Source organism: Haemaphysalis longicornis, unplaced genomic scaffold, assembly GCF_048455015.1.
Source record: "Haemaphysalis longicornis isolate Haplotype H1 unplaced genomic scaffold, Haemaphysalis longicornis Haplotype H1 scaffold_6, whole genome shotgun sequence".
NCBI lineage: Eukaryota > Metazoa > Arthropoda > Arachnida > Ixodida > Ixodidae > Haemaphysalis > Haemaphysalis longicornis.
Genome location: NW_027526407.1, coordinates 170,865,009 through 170,887,580, shown reverse-complemented (window position 1 = coordinate 170,887,580; position 22,572 = coordinate 170,865,009). Strand labels below are relative to the sequence as shown.

The 22,572-nt window shown below is 46.7% G+C and overlaps 1 protein-coding gene across 2 annotated transcripts in view; it reads right to left on the bottom strand.

Moving 5' to 3' along the window:
• Positions 1-22,572, bottom strand: part of Rab3-gap (Rab3 GTPase activating protein) — an 80,871-nt gene that overhangs the window by 19,253 nt on the left and 39,046 nt on the right. For both annotated transcript variants that reach the window (XM_077672824.1, XM_077672825.1), the window contains exons 20-26: positions 22,183-22,435; positions 17,838-17,935; positions 15,898-16,000; positions 13,887-14,080; positions 10,795-11,104; positions 6,667-6,789; positions 1,784-1,957 (exon numbers count right to left, since the gene is read on the bottom strand). In XM_077672824.1, coding sequence (XP_077528950.1) covers positions 1,784-1,957; positions 6,667-6,789; positions 10,795-11,104; positions 13,887-14,080; positions 15,898-16,000; positions 17,838-17,935; positions 22,183-22,435 — 1,255 coding nt within the window. The remainder of the gene's footprint in view (positions 1-1,783; positions 1,958-6,666; positions 6,790-10,794; positions 11,105-13,886; positions 14,081-15,897; positions 16,001-17,837; positions 17,936-22,182; positions 22,436-22,572) is intronic.

Below are 22,572 nucleotides of genomic sequence, written 5' to 3'. Positions count from 1 at the left end.
TCGATTACAGAGCACATTCAACTATTAGTGCAGCACCCCATTTTTCCTCACTAGAGGAACTTGAGGCTACGTAAAATCATGCATCTCTGCAAATGATGCCTGTGGCAGTACTAATCAGATTTCCATGAGGCAGTTGCAGCTTTCCCAATGCAAGCAAGTACTTGCACTCTGCAAAAAGAAAAAAGAAAGTGTACAAACACGTTGAAACTTTACTGCTTTACAGCCTGCTCCGTCACAGTCACAATTCAATGCATAAAAAAGAAGACGGTAGGCAAAGAGACAAGGCAAAGGTTTTATTCCAACACCACTACTCCCGGTGTTGAGCATTTGCGCCTGTTATAATACACATCCATGCTCTCTTTAATTTGTCCTTTTGGACTGTCCAGAGCTGCTTCAGAGAAGCTCCAGATTCGTTTCTCCCATGTAAATCCTATTGTTAGAAGTGTCCCCAAGTTCCCATGAATTGCTCCCCCAAAAAAGTCAGTGCCCTTCCCCTCGGTGAAGAAAGATGACCAGAAAGCTGTGGTGCCGAGCCTCAACGTGAGCGACGATATGCTTTCACCGCGTCATAGTCCGAAGGGTGCATGAAGCAAAACATGTTTGCTTGTAATCTGCGATTCAGCATACTTCCTTATTAGTTAATTGAATGAAACTCTGACGTACTAGACATTTATCCCAGCGGACAAACATGGAGGTGTCCGTTTCCCTTTCGTAAAAGCACATGCATTGACAGTAGACAAGAATTCCACAATATTTACAACTGCACTGTGACCCACGTAATAATGAAAAGTAAATGAAACTCGGCCTAATGTTTGAGTTGTCGCAGTGGCTAATTGTCATATAATTTGTTAATTAAGGGATACTTTTGATAACGCTAGTGTTAGAGCCGTTTTCTGTAACCATACTCCCTGCAAAGGTGGACGTGCTTCTCTGCGCAACACGCTATGTAAGAAAGCCGTCTTTCAAAAACGAAGCTTACAATGATCTCCTTATAGTTGGCTTCACCTCCAAGCGCAAGTGCATTGCTGGGATGACACCTTTCCAGGGGCAATATAAGCCAACACATGCCGTATTTTCGCGCGTATAACCCGCCCCTGCATATCATTTGGACGACCCCCACTTGCAGCCCGCCAGAAAAGAAAAAATAATCCTCGCGTATTGCCCGCACATGTGATACAGGAAAGGCTGCACAAAAGCTACTGCTCAAGCAACACATCACATTCTATGTAGACTGAAAAAGCGTGTGTTTCGCAACTATAATACACTGACTGCAAGACGAAGGTCACAATTCACCAATAAAATTCAGTTGTTAGACTGCGCTCGTCCTAGTTTTCTCTTCCTTGTCCTTGTACGTTTCTCGTGCAATCGCTGCCATGGAAGGCTCAGTCAGTGTTACCGCATAGGAGCTTCACGGCGCAACGTGCATTGCCGTGAAGATGCACTAAAGGAAAAACCCCACGTATTATCCGCACCCCTGCTTTGGCCCTGAAATTTTTGCATTTTTGGTGCGGGTTATATGTGCGGAAATATGGCAATAAAATATGAACGCTGTAGAACTTCTTAAAAAATCTGATTTCTTTTTTCCATGCGCTGAGGTGTGGCACGCAGTTTTACGATCTCAGAAATTTGAGGGGGTGGCGCTACAATCCCGACGGTCTGCTGGATCCTAGCCATAGACAGCTTTACTGTATTAAAAGAGGCCCTAAATTAACTCGACCCTTCCGACTTCTCTAGCTGACACTCCTTCTGCGCTAAAGTGCATGACTGCTACAAAGTGACCGACCATTCTTGAGTATGCTGCTGGAGACTGCGGCGAGGAAGCCGGAAGCCCGTGCCAGCCGGTCGATCTGGTCCCGGTCTCGGTCCCACCGCACCAGCTGCTCCGAGGCACAGTTCACCAGCAGGGAGTCCAGCTCCAGCGACCGTGCAAAGCGGCGCCGCACTCGCACAAAGTGCACTGCGCAGCACACACACACACACCACACAGAACAAATGGTATTACAAACTGCATAAAGCTACCACACGTGTCACGTGAGAAATTTAGCGCCACTTTAAAAGGGCGCACTAAGTCAAATACAACTTTGTTCAATTTGAAAGGGCTAGGATCCTGTATAACTCAGCTAGCTAAATATAATGTCTTTAAATAAAACGACACTTTTACTTAAACAAAAAAAAAATCGGGAAACATTGAAAAACTTACAGCACTAGCAAAAGTTGAAAAACACAAACATGACTGAGCCAAGTCCTTGTAGTTGGGTTGGACCTCCTCTATAAACCACAATATATGCTACTCAGGCTGAGCAGAAAAAAGCTGATGAAAACGTATTACGGTAAAGGCGACCAGACACACGTCATTTTATTTACTTTCCGTCCTTGTCTGTCGTCGGCAATCACGTCTGCTCAAGCCACTTATTGCAGCTGCCAAAACTTTCCTCAAAGGGCTAGATCCTTGTGCTTCATACAACGGTACACCCAAGACCTTCAGCTATATTGAACCTTTAACCCTTTGAGGGTCGAATTTTTTCGCCACATGCGACCTCCCAGGGTCGATTTATTTTATTGTTGATTTAAATTCTTCGGATGAATTAATTTCGAGAAAAAATTATCGTAATTGTTTTAGGGTGACCATAAAGTGACAAAAAAATGGTTTGTGTTGTTACATATATGTGGTTTATTCATGAGTAACACAAGAAAAATTCTAAATAAAAACGAGAGAGTAACAAGCCGGCACCCTTTGAGTGAATCGAAATTACATAGACATCAGTTTTGCGGACGCAAAAAGCGGGAACCGCCCGGAGGAGGAAACCAAAACCAGCCGCTGCGCGCGCGCTCGTGCGTGCGGCTGGATGCGGGAGCGATAGACGGCGCACCGCTCATAAAATACAAATAAAACGAGAAAAGAGCCTCATTAGTTTTGCAGGAGACCTTGGTCTGTAGCAGGGGCAAGAAGCGAGAGGCGCCCGGGCGCCCGGTGGGCGATACCCAGCGCGCCCCCTCGTTAGCGAATGCGCAAGCGATAGCCGGCGCGCCGCTGAAGTAAATCACAAAAAATGTCATCGGCACTAGAAAAAAATTTGACGTATTTCTGAAGTGTGGCAGCACATGCCAAGCAAGAGAAGTTGGCGAAAACAGCGCACTTTTTAAAGATACAAGCAATGCCGTACATGCACGTTATTGACCATTTTCAAAGCGTTTGCCAATGACATACTTGTACGGCAGTGACCCTCAAAGGGTTAAGACCCAGAGGCTTCACATTCTCTTCAGAGTCTGTGGTATGCAAGCTAAATTGCTTTGCTACGACAGTGCCCCGATGTAACCAGTAGCAAGAGTGCACGACATTTGAGAATGAAGTTTGCCACCTTGTTCTCTAACTCAGGGTGTCCCTTGAGCCATACACAAAATGATTGTTAATTAGTTTAATGATAATTCTGCCAATATTGAACACTTTTCTCAGACACGCCGCATTGTTGCTGGGGCTACTATACTTCCCTTCACTCTAGGGAACACTCATCGCTGACATCTTGAAGGTAGCAGGGCACTGCACCCTGTTCCAGCACTTGCAAGGTTGAAACAGTGCAAAACACACACAAAAAAAACAAGAACCAAATACAAAAACAAGAATTCAAGGGTAGTACTATATTTAACTAGTTATTTAGCCAGGGCTGGTTACTATAGCACATTCTCGCATAATTTCCTCAAGGTATTGTGTGAAGTACTTTGATGTATTTGATGTACCTCCTGCATTGTTTGTGACGATGCTAGACTTGTTTTGCTTAGTCATTTTTGTATTGTTACCACTGCTGCCTGGGCCTAAATATTGGCCTGCAGTACCAATAAATAAATAAATAAATAAATAAATAAATAAATAAAAATTTGCAAATTCCTAACTGAAATCCGAAGTTTCTGCGGGAAAAAAAAAAGAAATGCCTATTTTGTGCCTCCCTTCCCTCCCGTGGTGTCTGCGCTAGCCCGCCAGTTTTTTTTTCCATTGCACATCAAGCAGAGTCAAATGGGGGTTAAATAAAAGTCAGGACAAGGCAGCAAAAAAGGAGGGAAGAACGCCTGTTTATCTCCGCCAGTGTCCGTCGTGTACAGTGGACAAAGTGCAACGAAGCATTGTATAGCAGGGTTTTTAGTGCACTGTTTCCATAGGGAGACTGCCGGGACAGCGGGAATCTGTCATAACAAGTGGCTCGTTGTACAACTGGAGGACGCATAATCGGCGGTCCACCGTACTACAGTTAAACCTGGATATAACAAAGCTGACAAATTCTCGGAAAATTTCACTATAAGGAGGTTTTCGTTATATGCAGTTTCGGTATAAAATTTCGGGGGAAAATGCACAAATGAAACAAAAGTATAACTGGAGGTCGACATCACCTAGAACATTTATTTGGCGGAAAAAAACGGAGTTATGGTCGACAGGCTACTGGCCGGGATGCCAAATCTTGCGGCGACGTCCTTCTTTTTTTCACCTGCGGCAACGGCGTCCAAAACGGCTACCTTGTCTTCAAGAGTCAATGTCTTTCGTTTCTTTATCGAGGCACTCATCTTTACAACCGCACACTTCCTAGATGCGAGGACGCAAGAGCCGACTCGCACGCGCGAATAAAAAAATGCCGGAGGAGTACTGATGCGCAGAAGGGAGCAAAGAACGGAAAGCGCGGAAAGTGAGTGCGGCGTGTGTTTTCTCCAGTACGCAGCCACAGAACAGAGAGAGCGCGGGACGATCGTGAAGAATGGAGAAAGCGGTGCCAGAGGAGGTTCGCTTGCGAAAGCTGGCCGCCTGACGCCATGCTCCCCCCCCTCCTTTTTTTTTTTTTCTCCGTGGAGCTTTTCTTTTAGTGTCACGTGGTGCGGGGATAGCGGATTGAAGAGGACTCCGGTAGCCGGCGCGAAAGCCTTTGAAAACCCGCGAGCACGGGTAGCACCGGTCAGGGAGCAACGGAAGGCAGTTTGAAAAAAGAGGGGAGAGCGCGGCAGACGCGTTCTGCAGCCCTCTCCTCTTTCTCCGCAACCCACACCCTCTCTACTGAAAGGGTGTTGGTTGCGCCGGCGCCGGTGGCACTGCGGCACCCCGCGGGAGCTCAGCAGCGAGACCGTTGCCGCGGCTTGTGCGCGCCGTGCGCGATCACATCGTTTCGCGCTGTCGGCGCCGGGGCAGCCGCGCAGCAGATGAATGCGGCTGTCCATCACGCTAAAAAAAAAAACAATGGTGCAAAATGGCGAGGTATTTGGCGGAAAAAGTCGTTATTTCCAGGGTGCCCGCCGCTGCTAGTTTGTTACATAGAGGTCAGAAATACACATGCTTTTATGCAGTAGCGCCGGGGAATATCAAAACTTCGTAATAAAGAGGAATTCGTTGTATGGAGGTTCGTTATACGCAGGTTTAACTGTACTGATCTACCACAAGAAAGGCAACTTTTGTAGACGTTTTTTGGTTGGAAAAGCTCGACCATTACTACAGCTTACACAATAATTCTGTCTTACCAACTCATTCAAGTACGAGTGTGCTTTCTTTTTGCGCCAAGAATTCAAGAAGTGACCTTAATGCAGGGCTATTCCCATCATGCGCCCATCAACTGGGCCGAACTAGCACATCAGTGCACTGCAAACCATGACGCAAAAGAATGAAGGAAGAGCCAGGAACAGGAAATGAAGGAACAGGAAACATGCAGCCAGAGCATTGTTGGTGTTTCCCACCTCATTTGCTCATCTTCACATTTCAATTTACCGATGAACCCACATTTACTTGTCCAACCCGCAGTAGTAAGAAGGAAAGCAAAAATACTTTACCAACCCATTCTGAAGAAAGTTAAGAGAAGCGCGAAAGCTTTCTCAAGTAAAAACTGCGCAAAAAGTGCATCAAAACCTTCGCTGAAAGTGCGTCCAATCGATTCTCAAACGTTCAAAGACCCAAATCGCAAACGAAGGATGAACCCATGCGACGGTTTTTCACACACTAAGTGAATGCATCTATGTGCACGAGATTTCGGCGCACATTAAAGATCCGCTGGTGGTCAAAATTAATCCGGCGCCCTCCACTACGGCGCGCCTCATCGCCTGCGTTGCGTCGGCACGTTAAACCCTACAATCAATCAATCAAATGCATCTAGGAACAATCTAAATGTATGCGTACCGATTTGTGGTTTATGAGATAAGGTTATTTATTTATTTATTGTACTCAGGGTAAAAATACATTGTAGAGGGGAGGGGAAATAAAAATCAAGAAAGAAACTATACAAGCACAAAAGTACTTCGAAAAGAACATTAGTGAAGAACATCAAGTTTGTATGGGCTTTGTTGACTAGGTTACAACTCAGTGCAGAGTTAAAACATAAACAAAGCAAAACATAAAAGCCTTGGCAGTCAAATAGAATCAACGTAAACACTTCCAAATAACGAGAACACTGTACTCCTTCCTCCTACTGTCTCCTTCCTTCTCCATGATCGATGCTTGCATTGTCTTATCTAGAACTGATCCTTTTTCGTGATTTTTCCAGTAACCTTTTTGACACAGTGGAAGCCCGGATCCATGCACAAGCCATGTGTCCAGAGACCTTATCAAAGCTTTTCGATCGACCAGCCGGACTAAGGGAAATGCATTAGTTTTTTTACAGGATGGCATCGATCCTACCAGGAAAGCTCTTTCGTTTTAAAACTCACAATCGATGCCGTCTTCCTGCGATTCCAGGCCCTTGGGGAAAGTGAGCTTGGTGAGCCGCCGAAGGTCCTCAGGGGTCATCTGAAGGTCACACGCCCACGCTGACACCAGTTCCGTGATGATGCCTGCACAGAGTGGCACAACGCTGTCACCAACACCGAGACAAAGTCAAACAGGGACAGACTACGCTCATCGGATGTTGTTCCAGTTCCTCATGTACCGTATAAACCGGAATATAGGTCGAGTTTTTTCCCCAAAAAATCCGCACAAAAGTCACCCCTTGTCTTATATAGCGGTCATTGGCAAAATGTAAATCGTTGTCTGGCAACAATGTGCAAGTGTAGTCTGTCGCCAATCGCCATTCGTGTCGGACTGCTCTCTCGCTCTATCAGGCCTTTATTTGATTTCGCTTTTCTCTAGTTTTTCGTCTTTTACTCGTCTATTACGCGTGCGTGCGTACATTTCTGTACGTCTCTGTTCCAAGATGAGTGGCGGCAGTCGACGCCAGTTCGCCGCGGCATTTAAGCTGACGGCGCTTGAGTCACCGAGCAGAATGTGAATATGGCGGCGCAACGCCAGTTAAGGGGAGACGTGGGTCTTGAAATGAACTTTTTTATTAATTGGTCTGTGATAATGAAAATCACTGTGCATATGTGTTTTGTCTTCCTCATTTCAAATATGTAATTAGTTTTCAAGTGGTAGAATTATTTTTTGAGTTATAAAGAAAACACTGGAGCCTAATTAAGTAATTTCTTACGGGCCTTTAAGGAACTTTTTATTCATTTTTTTTTTAAATAAATGGTATGGATGTGTAGCTTAAGACCTGCCATGCATGCTGAAGCTATTTATATTCCTGTAAAGATAGTTGATTGGATAGAATTAATCTAATTATGCCAAGTACAGTTTTCTGAAGACTTAATGACCTCTAATTATTACTCATAACATTTATTTGAGGCAAAATGAGCCAATTAAAATAGCTTCAGCATGCAGTTCATTTTATCCCGAATTCAACGGTATAACACTTGTAGAAATCCTTTGAAAAAAACTACCTCAAAACCCCTGTAAGGCTAGGCACATATGCAAAAAAAGGGAAGCTGAGAAAATCGCAGTTGAAGTTTTACTACAAGTGACAGTTTTATCTATTGAGCATATGAAAAAAAGAAAGGTTCTAGAATGTAGCTCGCGTTTCGCTCAACACGAGCATACCAAGTTTGCTGGAATCAGTTGGTGGGAAAATTATGAAATCCTCTGTCTACAGATGGCACCTGGCAGAAAAACTGAATAAAAGCAAAGCCAGAACGTTGCTTCAATTTTTATGCTGTTGGCATCGCGCCGTCTCTCTTTGGCGACTAGGGCTGAGGTGCCGAGCGTGCACCACAGTTGTAAACGCTATTTTGTTATGTTACTGCTTCATTTGTAGCAATCAAATCGGATTTGCATCGCGTGAAGTGAGTTGCAGCGAAGGGGCTGGTAACGGAATGCCCGCCACTGTTCTGCAACGTGCATGCGCTTGGCTAGGTGGGATAACCACGTTTTCGGTTTAATCTACTCGTATATCACGTCACCAACGCACATTGTGCACAGTGCGAACATTTATAATTCTCAAATCGCTCATCTATATGGTAACCTGCCGACGATGAAGCGCGCGCCGGAGTGCGGGCCGAACCGCCGCAGCATCGTTGATAACAGAATGAACACACTTCCCTTGCGACGTCGGCATGCGGCATCCTCCACTTTATCATTTCTTTTCTTTCTATTTGCTGCTGATCGAAAGATAGACGCACCTTAGTGCCCCCGCAGGCGTAATCATATCGCTACGCTATCGTCTCGGCAGCCCGCGCGGGCGCTAAGCCTACCTCCGTCTCGGCGCCGTTCTCGCGATAAGTCGTCGTCACAGGAGCAGAAAATCGTATTTCAGGCACTTATAATAATGCCTGTTCTTCCTTTCGGTTATCGATAGACATCTTTACTTTATTTTTACGCCATGCGGGGCGTTTGCCGGCCCTCGCATAGACGAATACATGAGCCGTTGCCCCGTGATGAGAGTGCTGAGCAGACGACCCACGGCGCCCAGCCAATGAGGTTGCGCCCTGCGGTCACGTGCAGTCAGTAACCAATTAGGCGGCGCGATCCGTCTCTTTTCTACCCCGGTTTTACTCGCAACCAACGGACGAAACGGAGTGGTTCTGGCGGGGAATTGAAAACGAAAAGACGCGCTTTCGAATGAGACCAGGATGGACGCCGTGGCGCATGTAGAACCCGAGGGGCGAGTCGTCGAAAAAATGCTATTTTCGCGTCGAATCTTGGCCGATTTTAGCGGGCGTCGGTGCTATAAATTGATATTATGGCTCAAATACGTACTCCTGGGTCTGGATATTTTGCTAACCGGTAGAAAAATAGCTCTACTTTCCGAAAATGGCCATTTCTAAAAATCGATTTTTTGGCCAAATTTCGGGATTCCAAGACCCGCGTCTCCCCTTAAGCTTTTCGGAGAAAAGTGTGCGGTACTGGCGGAGCCAGAAAGTTAAGCTGTGCGCGTGCAACCCCCGAAACCGATCGTTCCGTGGACGTCAAGCGGTGCACCCCGAGTTGGAGAACAAAGTGGCGGACTTCGTCCGGGAACTTCGTCCGGGAACTTCGCTCACGACCGCTCCGGAGGCCATGCGCGGATGGGCTCCGTGAACTGTACAATGAGTAGATAGCCAGCGACAACAAAAAGACCTATACGGGCCGGTTGCGACCGTGTCAAGCTGGGTGTCCTTCTATGGGCAGTCGCTGCCCGACGACATGGTTACATGAGCGTTCAGGAAGTGCTCCATCAGCAACGCACCTGATGGCATGGAAGATGACAGTGCGAAACAGTCATCCTTGGACGACTCTGAGAGCTCGAACGAGTGACTTTGGCTGGCATAGTGAGTGGCAGTGACGGACTGGCGTCGAAAATAAATATAGACATTCTGAGTGCGCTTCTGTGCCGAATTATTTTTTTTTGTGAACTTTTCCTACCTCAAGGTAGGGGGTCGACCTATATACCGGGTTGACCTATAATCCGGTTTATACGGTAGTACACTTGTATTGGTGAAGACGCATGCAGCGTGCGATTCTGCATTTTGCAAGAAGAGCTCAAACGGGTTTGCAAGGGAAGTACCTAAAGACAGAAACAGAGCTGAAAGAAGTGCAACAACGTTACAAAACAGTGACACTTTGCCCCAGGGATCACTTGGCTTCACTGTGCACTGCACTACTTGTCACTCGTACGTGCTTCTCCCCTCTACTGCCACTAGTTGGCTCCTCAATCCTTATAGCAAAGGTCTCGGCAAAAGTAAGAGCTTGTCTCCGTTTTAAAGATTGCAGGGGTGGAAGCAGGATGGAGCCTTTTGGAGCATCTTATGCAGCAGAAATAATGCTGTTTTGGAGCAGTTTTGGAGCAATAAAAGAGAAGTTCTGGAAGAGTTTTGGAGCATTAAAAGGAGAGTTTTGGAGCAGTGAAAGTCTGTTTGGGAGCAGACTTTCAGGGTCAAACATCATTTATTTGCATTTTTAAATTTCTGGTAAACACACACACACACACGCACACACAAATTTATGTGGCTCTTACAGAACACTTAAACTGAACCAGCTACATTTTCGGCAAGCTAAATATATGGCCCCCATAATTAAAACATTACAGCTGACACGTGCATAAACTAAAATAAAAGTAGAAATAACTAAATGCTTTGGATAGCTACACCTGACCCAATTTCCGACGAATAAAAAACAACGTTCATGTCCCTGCCCCAGCTGTCCGCTTTTACTGGTACGTGCCGTGAAGTGGATGCCATCTTTCTGCAACTCGCCACTATCACGGGTTGAAATTTCACGCTCAGCGCTGCCTCCACACGCCAAATGCCAACAAAAGACAATACATAAAATCAAAAAAGGAGTTGCCCATTAATACGCCAGACGGCATTAGTTGTCCACAATGCGCGGTTTCTAGCTTTCACAGGACGTTTGTAATCATCGGAACTCCGTGTCCGACAACCTATGGCGCCCCTAAGGCCTCAAGCTAAGGCCTCAAGGTATATAAATAAATAAACAAACAAATAAATGAATAAATTAATAACCTTCAAACGTCCCGGTACTACACTCACCCTGCCCCCGAGCAAAGAGGGCGCTGAGGGAGACCTCCCGGGTCTCCGGTAGCAACCGGGTCTCGGCCGAGTGTGCCTCGGGCGAGCGCTTCTCGGAGGCTGAGGGTGGCAGGGGGCGCCTGAGGAGGGAAGCGAGCACGAGGACGTCCTTGAGCTTGCCCAGCAGGGCCTCCCAGTGGTCCAGCTCGATCACCACCGGCTCCCACGAGTCCTCCTCCACCTCGCCGTCGTCGTCGATCACCACTGGGTCGTCGCGATCGCCCCTCACGGGCGGTGGCTGTGATGAGGGCTTGTCTCCCTCTTCTGCCTTCTGCAGCGGAGGTTACACCATCGGTCGGTCGGTCCATTTTGTTTGAACAGTGTATGCTAGGGGTGCAAGCAGGAGGTGGGTGAAATTGCGAGTAACGAAGACAGAAACGGCTTTGGGAATCGAGAACTGAAAGTGGAACAAAAAAAGAACAATGCTGGCCACCAGGATCACACCGACAGTGGGTTTAATGCATTCAAAATACTCCCTTAATGATATGTTGGAAAAAATAAATTCTGAACAGGCAGTCAAAAGCAATGTATGACGTTACGGGGAAAAGGTGGGAATGATCAGTTTGGTGAGTAGAAAGATTTGTTGTCATGAACGAGCTTGAATATAACTACCACTTACAATGGCAAAGACATGGGGCAAATAATGAGCTGTGCAACTTTGCTCATGTTTTTGTTTGAAAACGTGTGTCACATACGGAACGGGCTAATGACAGCCTGCCTCTCCCAAATCTCCGAAGACTGAGGTGCGACTTGAGAATACGATCAGGCTCAATCCTTGCAACCAATAATGTAATGTACTGGATAATAATGGGAATTACAATAGTATTAAGCAGCTTACTATACCATTCAACACACACAAAGTACGCAAACTCAATGCTTCCGTGACTGTTCCCCTAGCAGGGCTGGAAGATATGAAAAAGAAAAATTGGGCCCATCTCCCCGCGAGGGGGACTCGAGTAAATGCGTCGCATAGGGGGTGGGTGTATTGCGTTAACGTTTAGTGTTTGCGGAGTTGGTGGTAGTGAATGCGTTGTATCAGCAGCTTCTTGACGTAGTTTGAATGAGTCACGGATATAAGGCGCGTTCGTAGCCTCCCATTCTGTATCAGCTTTGTGGCGCAGTGGGTAGAGTACCATGTACATTGCGTTCCGCCCGCAGGGTCGAGGGATAGAAACCAGGCGTTGGATAGTATTTTTTTTATATAGTGTAGGGGGAGGGGTGCAGACAACGACAGTGCGGACTACGACGGACGTCAACGCGGGTGACATCGTGAGTTACTGAAATGCTCTGCATTTAAAAGAAGTTCCAGTAGACACAGTGTATCCCGACAGGGTGGGTAAGGAAGCTGAATCCCGGTTTGTTAAAATGTCTACAAATGTGTAAATACTTGCATTACCAACTGTATTACTTTTCAGTAGGCTCAGCTGTTTAGACAAAAAGAAAAAAATGTGTTTTTCCCAGTAAGAAATTTTTATTTCCCTAATGACCTATCTATATTGCCATCCCTGCAAATTAATAAATAATTGCACTATCAGTGCAAGTTTTCACTTCTAGGCTTCTGAGGTCGAAAACACTGCAAAAATATGGGGTAAAAAAAATCTTGCTTGAAACAAAAATTCCAGGGCTGAAAGAGAAAAGCAGTGAAAAGCAGTAAGCAGTGACGCGCACCGATAAGCATCTGCAAAAACAAATGCCACGGCATTTCCTTGGCTTGCATTCATACACTGCTCTCGTTACTGGAAACATTGATTTTGATCGAGAACACTTTTGACGAAACAAGAACAGTCTGGGAAAGCAATCGCAACGCAACAATTTTTCCTTTTCAAATCAGATTGCCTGTGGAGCATACAAAACAAGGAGAAGGAACCGTTTCGCTTCAACCGCAGATAAGATGCCCAGCCATGGCCAGGCGCTAGTAACAAAGCATGCGGAGTAAAAATGACCAAGGCATGGTTAGGGCCCCTCAGTTTTTGCGGTGAAACATTTCAAATTCTGTGATTCTAGATAGGGAAATCTGCAAAATTCCACGACAACATTGAAACGGCATAAGGTACATGTAACAGTTCATTTATTAGGCACTTCAGACTCCTAACATGCTAGATTTTATTTACAACTGAAGGAAGCTGTTGTGGGTGAGCATCTGGTGATGCTTTGTGCTTTCTTCACCAAGAGAATGGTGCTTGTGAGGCACGATGTCACTATAGCGACTGAATGACTTTTCTGCGTCAACAGAGTTGATTGGCACCGACAGGTATTTAAGGGCAATGGAAGAAAGTGTTGGAGTCAGGTGTTCCATCCCAGCCCAGAAAGCCAGGACATCAAAATCTTCACCTGGCTTTTCTCGTTTAGAAATTGTGCCAAATCCCTGTCACTAGACTTGAGCTCTTGGGCAGACTTCAGGTACACTTGCCATTCAGCAGCTAGGGCTATAAATCCAGGTACAGCCCCAATCTCTGATCTCTTCTCTGAGAGACACCCAACTTGCTGGGGATCCAAGCACCTCACACTCTTGAAGAACTTCCAAGTGTCAGAGTTCTCCAAGTATACTAGCGCCTTGCTAGCCGCTTTACTCATTGCATCCTTCATTTGTTTGCAATCTGACCGGCCTTGTCGTGTGCAATGTTCTCTTTCTGTGGCTATGGCTATGCCCCTTGATTAAGGTGGAGGCTGCACCACCTAGCCACTTTTATTATTTGATAAGGTAGGAACACGCGGATACAAATTTAAATTTTCAACAGTAAAAACGTTGCAGACAATTATTAGAAACTATTTTGCTATTGCTAATAGAAAATACCACTTTACCGCCACATTTCACCAAATATATCGTTTTGGAGACGTAGCGCCACACTTTTAACAGTTTTTTTGGAATTCCGCAAAAACACTTCAATTCCGCGATTTTTTGCGGAATTGCGGAATCGCAGAAAGCTAGGGGCTCTAGGCATGGTCTATGGCAACACCCACACACTTCCAAAAGCCCACACCTCTCCACTTGTCCAAGATATCAAAATGCAACCTCATGGAGTGGTGCTTGCCAGAGGAACAGTGGTGCTCACCGCTCCGTCCTTCTCCTCCTCCCCCTCCTCCATCTTCTTGGGACTCGGGTACTGGAGGAAGTCCCTGGCCACGGAGCTGACCACGGCAGCGCCCAAGTAGGCAGCTGGGAGGTTGGGGGAGGCAGCCAGCACCGTGCGCACCCCCCTCCACCAGGGGGACATGGTCAGGGACGCCGTGAAGTGGGCCTCCGCTCCTGAAAGGAGGGCAATGACCCGGAAGCGTTTCTTGAAAGCAACACCAACAGCAGCAACCACAGAGTTTGATACCAATGAAACTACCAGAGGTAAATCTGCAAGCCGTGCTTCAGCAGGGAAGCTTTCCATCATTACTTGGCACGGCTTACCAGCAGGCTTAAAAGTTGCCTGTAGCTGCAAAAAGAAAGAACAATGTTATTGTGAAGGACTAGTTAAGGTTGTCTAATCGATAGAAAAGTGCAGCTCCAAAAGATTCATTTCTCAAAGATTGTATAAAAGCTCAATGCAAGACAGACAAGAAAAAAAAAAAAGTAACCCTCTTTTGTTGATTTTGGTTTCAGGGGTGGAAAGACATGTGGAAAGCTAAGCCAAGTCCGAGAGGAACAATTCTACTTGCTATGGCAGTGCCCATGACGGCTTGTGGTGGCAGTGCGAGGTTTCTCACTCTATGACAGTAGCAATAAAAATGGTGTTGATGGTGATGACAATGTCCTTACTACCACCAACAAAACTTTATCTTGTGCGGTGAAACTGCTAAGCACAGTGCTTTTACCAAAGGTCCACAGTTCTAAAGCACTCCCACAAACATAATTAATTTGCCGAAATCTCTTCACAAAACCTTTAACAAACAGCCAGACCCTCACAACTAATGGCGAATTCCATTGGGCGAACAGGAGCAAGTGGAGCGAGCAGCCAGAGCAGCACACGGGAGTAACGGGGACGTGTGCTTTCGTTGCGCGAATGAAACATTCGCGCTGCTCCGGGAGCAGTGAAAAGAGGGGGAGGGCGTGATGTCAAGAATCATGTGACCGAACTTTTCCTGCTCTCGCTTCCCGGAGCATTTCGCGCGCTCGTGTTTTCCGCACGCTGTTCCTCGCCAGTTTTGCCAGATACGTGCCGGTGGTTTTGTGTCTGCCTTCCGCATGACGACGAATGAAGAAGCCGAGCGTATGTCCATGTCCATGATAAAGGGGTCACCATCGTGTCTCCCAAAAATTAGCTGCGAACGATAACAGCATCCGCCGTCTTTTCCAGATACGACTCTACCTTCGGTCGCTGCTCCGGCGGGGTGAACAGGTGCTCGAACATAAACTCATGCAATGTCAAATCGTTGTCGTCGTCGCTGCTGCTGCTGCTCTCCGATGATGATTTTGCGCTTGAATCTGTGGTGCTTTCACCTACTAAAAGTAGCAGCATCGTCCAGACGGCCGCGCTTAGCTGCTGCCGTACTCACTGAGCGACTATCGCGGCTGCTGGATTCCGCCATTTTTCCTCCGCCACCCGGGGATAAAACCAGAAATGACGTAAAAGAGGTCATGTGACTTCCTCGGCGTTGCCTGTTACTCCGCTGCTGGCGACGGAGCACCGAGAACTGCTCTCGGCTGCTCTCGGCGACAAAAAAGTGCTCCTCCTCGACCAATGAAACACAACGCCCCTCTGCTCCTGCCCGACCACTGGAAGACGCCAGAACTCGCGAGAGCACTTTGGGTGCAGTTAGAAGTGCTCCTGTTCGCCCAATGGAAAGCGCTATAAGAAACTTACTTCTGCGCTCCTTAGAAAAATGAAATTTGTACTCCTTGTAGTTATTAAACTAGTGTAGCAGGAAATCAGTTATAATGGCAATACAATTTTCCACCCCAATCAAGGCAACACATAGGCCGGTAAGGCAGAAACTTGACATGAAAAAAAAAAAGCCACTTTGAAAAATCTTTAAAAATTGCATACTGACAAAGCTCCCAATTGTGTTGTACTTGTCTCCCTTCATAGATTTCTTCTCACCAAAAAAACCATAGCAGCCTCCCACACCCACACTTACCCGCCATTTCCACCAGCGACTTGAGCAGCGAGCCAAAGAGGCACCAGGCACGCTTGTTGCCCACGGCCCAAGTCGACGACAGCCACTCATGCAGCAGGCATTGCTGCGCAGGGCATCAGACACATTTCCTACTGACCGCGTCGTTCAAGGGGTGCTTTGACAGGTTCCCACAGAGCTACACTGCACAGGCTTTGGTGCTCGAATCAAATCGCTCGAAATTTGACAGCTTCCTATCACGTATGTAAATTTTTATACCTTTGCAAACAAAGAACACAAAAAGGGCACTATAATCTTTTATCAACTCGGAACAATTACAGTAGCTCAACACCTCATAGTTCCCTCATGTCACCAATGGTTTATACTTAGGATACAAGTAAATGCAGTGCCAGCTCTTAAACCTTTTCTTATTTAAGCATGTTTGGTCAAGACCTGCTTATAAGAAACCTGGCAAAACTATGGTTTATGACAGGTGCTCACTCATGAATTACAGTGTAGACCGCTTATAACGTATGTCGCGGAATCCACAAAAATCTACATTATAAACGATACCACACTACAAAAAAAACGAGCGAGACTCCAACCATATCACAAGCTACCTTTCAATCAATCTTTGTTTATTATCATTCAAACGAACGCCATTGGTACGGTATTAGATGCGATGCATCTCATTCACTCGCCTTGTCCCTGCATCCATCCGGCGTTGTCGGCGTCCACACCCCTCCCCCATTCTCCTCGCCGCGCCACCTGCGCTCTCCGCCGCTCACCCCCTCTCCTCTCCGATAGTGAACACTCTCTCGCGAGGGGCATTGGATTGGATTTGATTGGCTTGGCTTGACTTGGCATGAATTGGATTGGATTGGATTGGATTGGAACTCTGCGATGCTTCGCATTACCTCAGGGTTCCCCTCGGGAAGATGGTGTAATTTTTTTATTATAGATTTTCTTTTTTTTCTCGCATCTGATGCTACTGCCACATGGTCTTACAAACAGCGAGCGCGGCTTCAACTTGTACTTTGTGTTTATGTTTTCAAGGATCTGCGTTTCTTAGTGTCTAGAAGAACAAATGCCACAGGGAGGGAAGTGACCTGGCTTATGCCACCAAGACAACACGATCAAAACACCAGCCAGAATTTTTTTTTTCATCCGCCCTTGCGCTTGCAATGCCAAAGGTGATTGCTCATCAGCACGAGGTAAAGTATAGTGGAAACCTCCGCTGTCGTGGTTCAGCTCATTACCTCTAGACGTCCGAAAAGGAAAATCGTGGTTGCTTATCTGCGCAAGGTCCTAATCGCAACTTACCGTGGGGGGCTGCTCGCTATTTAAGAGGTGTGCCCAGATCAAGGGCGGCTGAAGTTTTCACGTGAGTGCAAAAGGAACACGCGAACTCAAAGGTGCCTAATTTATTTTTCTGTGTCTGAGTTAGAGGAGAGAAGGGAGTGCACGCTGCATCGTCAGGCCGAATCCATCTTTTTTTCTTGCTGTTATGCCACCCTAAAATGCTAAAACCATGCCCCAGCTGCAACGGTCAATCAGCGGACCCGCCAAAAAACTGCACAATAAACGGTATGGTACTTCGGGCAGCTGCATTATAAGCGGTACGCTTATGCATGAAGTCCTATGGGAGGCCTACCGGTGGCCAGGAGAACTTGCGTTATATCTGATCCCGCACTATAAGCGGTTGCGTTATAAATGGTCTACACTGTCCATAGTCTGGTGCAGTTGGAAAGTGAGTGTAATAGTGAAACAATTCACTCCCACTGAGCTCATTCTGCAAGTGGGCTTTACCAATGATCAATGACCTATGAAAACCCCGGTGCAAAACTTTCGCTAAGCCACATTTCTTGATGACGAGTTGAGAAAATTTAAGAAATGTGCATTCTCGTTTGAACTTTTGTTAGCTGAAACAGTGCAGTCACTCCCAGCAAGCCAGCCCTTCTCACCACGAGAGAGGACGGTGTGATGCCAGACTTCTTCAGGGCTGACAGCAGCGACGAGTGGTGACCGGTGGTTGCGAGCGCTCTTGAAAACAAAAAGTTCCCTGGAAGTCAAAGAAATCAGATTTTTAAAGAATTCGGAAAATGAGTGAGAACACAAGATGGGAAAAAAAGGGCATAAAAAAACCCACGTGTAATATACGCAGGGTACCCGGTTTGTGTCAAAAAAAGATTTTAAACAGCAAGGTCAGAATCAAGTGCCCGAATCCGACTAGAATAGGACATTTACAACCGAAGGTGCACTATGTACAATTTATCACTGCGAAAGCAAGAAAAAGTTTTACTGCACATGACCATTGGGCACTGCATTTCCAAACTTGCCAGGCGGTTTTGTTGGGTTGCACAATGTTAGAAGTGGGTTGTTTGGCTGAGAGACACTTAAGCAGCACTCCCAAGTGTTTTCACGATGCCTCGAAGAAAGAGGTGACCATGGCTCGTCAGAGTGTGAACTGCCATAACATACAACTCATCACTTTGGCCAGTAAAACAAAAAGGGCTAAGTTCTCGCTCTTCCGTACTACTTGGGAAGGACTTTTGAAGGGTTAAAATATACACACATACAGTCAGTCCAGGGCACATCAAACCCCGACATACTGAACCATTGCGTGTATCGTACAATCTATGCATCTTTTTTCAAATTTCATTCAAAAGTGCGCCACTGTTGCGTGAGTGTCCAAACTCCTCTTCCCTGACACATTATTGTTGAAATTTAAAAATTTCCGGTGTTTAAGGGCACAGGGTAAGGCGAAATTTTGAAAAAATTGCTTTTTGTTTTTCTTCGCAATTAGGTAAGTTCAGTTCCTTCTGCACATTTTCCATATTCACACTTGCCTTAAAAAGTCATATTTCTCGCTAAAAAACAGTTTTCCCGTAAGCAAGTAGTAAGTGCCCACATCCTCTTAAAGGCCAACTGCACTCAAATTTCACCTCGGCCAAATTTGTTTTTAATGCGTAGTAAGTACCCCCAAATAAGCTGAGACACAAGTGGTAGCCCCGTGAAACGCCTCGTTAATCAGTCAGAAGCGTTTAAAAAGGCTCCGCCGCAGACCACTCTGCACCTGCCGGCGGATCACGTAAACAGCCATGACGCGCCTGTGACGTTCCAGCCGACGGTGGCTTTTTCCTCTGGCCAGCCACGCAGCGGGAGAACCGGTCGAGCTCTGCTGCCCCGTGCGCGCATAGAGCTTGCGCGCAGACATTCTCCCGAACTGGTGACCGTCCGGCCGCTCGCTGGACGGCTGCAACGTCACTGCAATGGCCGCGCTCTCCTCGGTTTCGGTTTCAAAATCGCCGATTTTTGCTGGCCGCTTGCGGCGTCCACGTGCGTATTTTAGCTGTTGTATTTTGCATGTTGCTTTCTTTTTAAGCAGACTATACGGAAATAGGGTTTTCAAGAAGTCGAAATTTTGAGTGCAGTTGGCCTTTAAGAATGTTCTCAGTGTTTATTGTCATTTTTTTCATCAAATAACTTCCAGTACCAGATCAAAACGCTTTTCCAGAACCAGCTGTATTAATAAATTGCTTAGCAACCATTGCATAGCTGATTTTTCAGCGAGGGCAATCCAAAGACCCTGCTGCACGTTTTTTACACATTTGCCCTTCGAAGCCGCGCATGAAAAAACATCTTTTCTGGGATTCACACTCTCTTGATTGCAACATTGGATGCTGTTCTTTCATTAAATGATGATAGCAACGCATGAGCCAGCTTTTGAAATCATTCAGACCAAAACCAGGGCGCAACACCACCATCAAGTGGCTTAAAGAGGTTGACCACAAGCGAAATACTTTGTGAACAGATCTGTACGATGGTGCACAATAATAGTCAAGGGAGGACAGACGACCAGCTGAAAAGCAAAAAAAATGACTTCGACGGTGATTACGAAGCTGGCGCTTTCTAAATAACTTCCTATAGTGGTGTTTTTGGCAAAAAAAGTAGTGTTTTTCACCTCTTTTTTCACTTTAAACTCCATTATCTCAAAACAATGTTTTTTATTACATAGGTACCATTATTTTTTACATCTTCCACGGCAACGAGCTGATCCACGGCAACGAGCTGATTTTTTTCCCCTGTCATCTACATAACTTGGCCCACCTGCTGTACTAGAATTGAAAATATGCACGCAACAGTATTTTTGTTACACAACTTTTAGTACTAAAATAATGCCAAAATTTTGGTACTAACGGACAAAAAATTATACAAAACAGAATGTTTTAAGGATGTCCATATTTCTAGTACAGTTAAAAGAGCACAAAATTTGAAAGAAAATGATATATACGTTATGTAGATACCTTTATTAGATGCCGAGCAAAATGTACCTCAAAATGGTCAAAAATGCATGGTATATGGCCTACCCTGTGCCCTTAATAAGCTGACGCTACGCTGAGACTATGAGACGCGCCATAGTGGGAGGCTCCAGACTTAAATCAACCTCCTCTCGATATTTATTAACATGGGACGAAATATCAACATGCAGCCGTTTTTGTTTTTCGCTTCCATCTGAACTCGTGCCCTTCGGCTCAGCAGCAAAATGGCTTAGCCACTGAGCCACTGTGGTAGGTAAAGGACTTGTGACCTGTAAACAATTAACATACACCCCCGCACAGCCAATACCGGGCACATCAAACCCAGATATACCAAATTACTGCATGCATCAAACAGTCTACACATCTCCTTCAAAACTCCATGCAAAAGTATGGCACAGTTGCACGCGCGGACCGCACTTCTGTTCAATGGTGCTTTTAGTAAATTGATGAGAATAGAAGGCCAACACGCTGACTGCCAAGTCAATAAAGAGTTTGATAAATCGAATGCCATGCCACAGTGCAAGTTCACTTCTTCTAATGGGAAATTATGTCTGACGTGTGTAAATTTGGTACACTGCAGCGATCTGCGCGTGCAACTCAGAAGACCACAAGCAGAACAAAGAACGGAAAAATTTGGTGCCCAAGGAATGCATGAAACAAAGCACGTTTGTTTGCAATTTGCGATGGAGATTCTCACCTAGCCAATCAGCTGAATGAAACTTTAAAGGGCTACACTTCTGCACAAGGGGACAGACATGGAGATGTCCGCTTCCCTCCCGCATCATAGCCATCTTACTGCCTGTAACACACCGACCCAATCGGCTCAACCAGGGAAGACAGCAGACAGGTCACATCGCCCGCGGGACGTCCATGTTTAAGTCTCCCACGAGTGCAACATGGACATGTCATCAGTGAGCAAGCCTGGCTGTGCAAGCAAGCCCTCCCCCATGCACACATAACCAGCAACTGGTGATGCCCGTGTGCTTAGATGTGAAAAACACCGGCCAAAACGTCGCTCCAGGAGCCCTCCTAGACAGGAAAAAATTCACAGCATATCCACGGGGTGAATGATGATGAGTGGGCGAAGCTCCTGAGGGGAAATCATCGGTAAAACCGTGACTCTTCAGTGAAAGTTCGCCCACTACATCTGTGTCCGAACGTAACGTCTAGAAAGTCTCGCTTAAACCGCGCGTCGGCACCTTGGGGCTGAGCTCGCCTGATGCGTTTTGCAGACGCCTCACGAGCTCTCACATCATCGGGGTCTGCCTGCCGATACGCGCGCTTTCTCGCCGCTTCCCGTTCTCTGACGTTTTGGAGATCCTCTTCGCGCCGCAGCCGTGCCGCTTCGCGTACAGCAGGGTCCTCGCGCCGTTGCCGTGACGCTTGGGCCTCTCGTTCTCGAACGCTGGGATCTTGGCGGCGTCGTCGCACAGCCAGACGACACGCTTCGGCCTCCCGCTCTCGTACAGCAGGATCTTGGCGGCGGTGTCGCGCAGCTTCACGGAGCGCTTCTGCCTCGCGGGCTCGCACATCTGCAGCCTTATCCATCGGGCGACTCCGAGCGCGCGCCAACAGCGAACAGATTTTATTACAACGCTCCCCGCCATCTAGTAAACAATCCAAGAACTAAACTAGAGGTAGCCACGCCATCTAGTAAACAATCCAAGTGCATCTTTTCATCATATACAAGTACCGCCATCTAGTAAACAATCCAAGAACTAAACTTGAGGTAGCCACGCCATCTAGTAAACAATCCAAGAACTAAACTAGAGGTGGCTACATACATACGTCGAGGATGGACAGACCCACGCCTTAAGGAGCTTCGCCCCTAAAAACACCAGTCAGAATGTAGCACCCCGCGCGCTTGAAGAAGGCAACAGAATAAACGAATCCCTGGAGGCACGAAATTTCCATTCTACACGATTTTGCTGACAAAGACAGTATGTGGAAATAGAGACATTGACAGCGTCCCTGTGAGAAAGCGTACCGAGCTGCCTGCAGTCGGCGCTGGCCTTGAGGGTGACCGGCAGGGGACCGTCGTCGAAGGAGCGGTCCCTTGTGAGGTGACCCTCACCCACCACATCGAAGCAGCCAAGGAAGGCAGGCAGTGCCACAGGGTTCTCATCGCCAAAGGTCACCCGCTTGCTAGAGGCGGACGTCCAGAGGGGCAGGTAGCGGTCCACATTCGTCACCACCCGCGACACCTTCTTCAGGGGCATGGACAGCTCGTCTGACACCTCCTGCAGATATCACAACGATATACGTGTGTGTGTGTGTGTGTGTGCGTGTGTGTGTGTGTGTGTGTGTGTGTGTGTGGGTGAGTGTGCATTTGTATGTATAATCTAAGAAAAAAAGAAGTCACAAAGAGTGCACAGAG